General features: G+C 42.2%; 1 protein-coding gene across 1 annotated transcript; it reads left to right on the top strand.

Moving 5' to 3' along the window:
* Positions 1-162: 162 nt before the first annotated feature.
* Positions 163-3,849, top strand: POLR3H (polymerase (RNA) III (DNA directed) polypeptide H (22.9kD); the record flags this gene model as incomplete). The annotated part of the gene is made up of 3 exons (XM_009867908.1): positions 163-255; positions 1,926-2,022; positions 3,763-3,849. Coding segments are annotated over exons 1-3 (277 nt in total), but the record flags the coding sequence as incomplete, so codon positions are not given.
* Between the last annotated feature and the right edge of the window lie 8 nt (positions 3,850-3,857).

Below are 3,857 nucleotides of genomic sequence, written 5' to 3' on the forward strand. Positions count from 1 at the left end.
CCCCCCCCTCCCCGCGCCAGTTGTTTGGTTTGTTCTTTTGTGGGGTTTTAGGTTTTTTTTTGGGAGGGGGTCTTTAACTGCCGGTGGGGGTGCCCCGGTTGCTGAGGCTGTCGGTGTCTCCTCAGAGGCGCTGCCCGCCGCCATGTTTGTCCTGGGGTAGAGATGACTGACACGGTGAGAATTCCTCCCTGGCAGTTTGAAAGGAAACTGAATGAATCCATTGCTGAAGAGCTGAACAAGAAATTGGCCAACAAGGTAAAGTACGGGTCACGTACAGGTTGATGCGGGTATCGTAAGGTCCCTGAGCATTTCTGCCTTTTACAGGCTGGGGGAGCTGGGGGAATTGGGCCTGGAGAAGAGACGGCTCCAGGGAGACCTTATAGCGGCCTGCCAGTACCTTAAGGGGGCTTCAGGAAAGCTGAGGAGGCCCTTTTTACAAGGGAGTGTATAGGACAAGGGGTAATGGTTTCAAACTGAAAGAGGGTAGATTTAGATGGGATATTAGGAAGAAATTCTTTTCTGTGAGGGTGGTGAGGTTTTGGAACAGGTTGCCCAGAGAAGTTGTGGAAGCCCCATCTCTGGAAGTGTTCCAGGCCAGGCTGGATGGGGCTTTGGGCAACCTGGTCTAGTGGGAGGTGTCCCTGCCCGTGGCAGGGGGTTGGAATTAGATGATCTTTAAGGTCTCTTCCAACCAAACCATTCTGTGATTTGTTCCAAGTGAGACGTGTGGGCGAGCTGTTGGAATAGTTTCCAGGTGAAGGCCATCCAGGGCAGCAGATATTAGAGACTGTAAACAAAGAGTTGGCTGTACATCATCTCAAAGGGGGCTCTCTTTCTCACAGATAGTGCTGTAACAGGAAGATACTGAGATGCCAGATGAGGCAGGGGTGCATGGAAGAGAAGCAGGAGTAACTGCTGGTTCGTGTTAAGAGCAGCAATCCGAAACATGGGCTAAAAAATGGATGCAAACTACTCCGTCCAATAGAGGAATTTTAAAAAGACAAAGTAAATAATTTGTAGAATTGTAATACTGGAAGAGAAATGAAGGTGTTAGTAGTTGACTTGATCAGTGCTAAGTACTTGAAATACAGTGTGGCAGTTAGAAGTTGGTGTTAGGTGCAGGATATAAAAAAGTGCACTGTTGTAGACCAAGAGGTCACAGCTGCGCTGTGCAGCCCCGGAGGCTGTGATTAACATAGAGCTTTCAGTGCAAGGCAGGTGCAAAACTTGAAATGCAGCTTGTGAACCTGAATGGAGCTCAAAAGAGCAACCTGAAGTGATCGAGGATTGTGAATAGCAGATTATAGAGATGGGTTATGAAAAGCAAAAGTCTTCCCTTGTCCACTGATGACTGATAGGTACCTTAAATTTTGTACGCTCTGAAGCTGACTGGGAAGTAGCAGAGCAATGCAGAGTTCTTCTCATCTTTCCACGGAACTAATATAATTTAAGACAAATGCAAGCCTAGAGGTTTCTGAGAGTGTAACTCTAGTAAAAAGTATGTTTAGCCTTTGGACAAGCTGTGGGGCTGGTAACTGGTGGCTGTGGGTAATTGTTTTCTATCTTGGCAGGTCAGGTTCTCGCTCAGCTGACAACTACCTCAAGGGTTCCTGTTTGTAGCAGTGCTCTTTCCAGTGCCCATGAAAACATATTCAAATAAGTTGAGGGTTCCTCTAAAAAGCAGTGAGGTTTGGGCTGGAACTGTTGAAGGGAGTGTACAAAAGCAGCCTCCCTCCCATCTTGCCACCCTTCTGTTTCTTGCCTTTTTTTTTTTTTTTGGCCTTTTTTGGCCTTTTTTTTGCTTTTTTTTTTTTCTTCTTTTTATTAAAAAGGTGTGTGTTGTGTATAAACTTGATGGTTTGCTCCATTTAACCTAGTGCGTTGCTTGATTTACTACTTTTTAATTATTATTTTCCTTTGATCAGGTTGTATACAACGTCGGCCTCTGTATCTGTCTATATGATATCACAAAGCTGGAAGATTCGTACATATTCCCTGGAGATGGAGCATCCCATACCAAAGGTATGTGCTCATTTTCAGTTATGTAGTGTTGCATAAGGTTAATGCCCTGGAAGTGGAAGCTAAGTTCAGTTGTTAGGGAAAGTAAATTTAAAGGAACTTACTGAAGTTCATAGCCTTACCTCTGTTCCTGTTAGGAGGGCAAGAGAAGCGTGGCAGAAGTCTCTTTTCTTTGGGTTTTTTTTGGGGGGTGGGATACAAATGCAGCTTTAAATAGCCAGCCCTGTTTGCCTTCTCCAGCAGTCCGTCTCTTCTACAATCAGAATCATAGGTGTGGGTCAAGGAAGGGGTTAATTTGATTTAAAATGATTGGAAATCTGCACATAGAAATAAGTTATCTTGATTATTATACATTTCTGTAGTGTGTATTTTTTTCTTTTTGAAGCTTATTTTCCCTAGCTGGAACGTTGAAACATGTTTCTACATATAGCATTTGCACAGCATTTGATGCTGTTTTCCTAGCTGGAAGTTTCACTACGTTTTCGTTTGAGACTTAGACAGATCTGGTTCAGCATACATTTCTAGTGACTTTCTTTTTTAAAATGAGAAATGACTGATTTCTCTATTTTGACTTGGCAAATCTGAGTAAAAACTGGAAGTAAATGCGTAAAAGCAAATTTTATATATTTTTGTAAGTCAAAATAAGTTTTTCTTAAACTGGGAAGAGATGTGTTTTTCTGGTTTCCGTTTTCAATGTGGAAGAGTAGCTTAAGCAAATGAGATGTTTCCTGTTAGAGAGGAACTGGTCTGACTGTACATGGCTGCCCTTGTCTAAATTTTCACTCCAGTAGAGATCACTCCCTGCAAATAAAAGATTCTCTAATAGTGAAGGAGGATGGCAGACTTTCCTCCTTACTTTAATCTCCATTCAGCTTCTTAACTTTGGGTTACTCCTTGAACTGAAACAAGAGAATATATTCTGTCTGAGCTTGGAAGAAAGTCTGCTTTCAGAATCTGGGCTAGCACTTTGATAAATCCTGCTGTGTCTGATAATAGTTCTTTCTTTAATGTACTGCCTGATTTTATGTAAAAGAGGAGCACTGAGCTAAAACGATGTCACATTGCTCTTAAGTATGATTTGGCTAAGATTTTCTTAGTGTAGCATTCTTAAAATTGCAAATGCTGAATGTTTAGTTAGAAACATGTTACTTAGCCTGGATAAAAGATCTGGTTACAGAATCGTAGAATATGTTGGGTTGGAAAGGACCTTTAAAGGTCATATAGTCTAACCCCCCTGCAGTAAGCAGGGACAACGTTAGAGAAACTTATTTACTCTCGTAACAGTTGATAACAAGTATTTCATTTAAAGAAAATACAGCATTGCTGACAGACATAAAAGGAGCAGAAGCATCACAAAAAAGTATTTCAGCTGGTACACTTGGCCTTGAAGCGTTGTGCAGGAATGCTCACGTCGTAACTTAAGCAGAGGCCCTGCTCCATGTTCTTCATCTCCATGTTCTTCATCAGAGTTTCATTCTGTGAACTTAAACTCTTCTAAGACTGAGGAGCAGAGAACAGGGCACTGCTGATCAGCTGCTGTCAGAATTCAAACAGTTAGGAGTCAGAACTCTGTATTTCTGTATTTCTGTTTAATGAGTGCCTGTGAGGAAATTGTAAAAGGAACTGGGTAAGCATTTTGGAGGGTATATAGGATGTGAGATTTTGTTTTAATGGCTGCCACCCAGTGGAAGGAGTATAGTTCACTAACATGGACATAACATTAATGATCTGTTTTCTTTTAAGTGCATTTCCGCTACGTGGTCTTCCATCCCTTCCTCGATGAGATTCTGATTGGACAGATTAAAAGCTGCAGTCAGGATGGCGTTCACGGTAAACTG

This window comes from Apaloderma vittatum, unplaced genomic scaffold, assembly GCF_000703405.1.
Source record: "Apaloderma vittatum isolate BGI_N311 unplaced genomic scaffold, ASM70340v1 scaffold34620, whole genome shotgun sequence".
In the NCBI taxonomy this organism is placed as follows: domain Eukaryota; kingdom Metazoa; phylum Chordata; class Aves; order Trogoniformes; family Trogonidae; genus Apaloderma; species Apaloderma vittatum.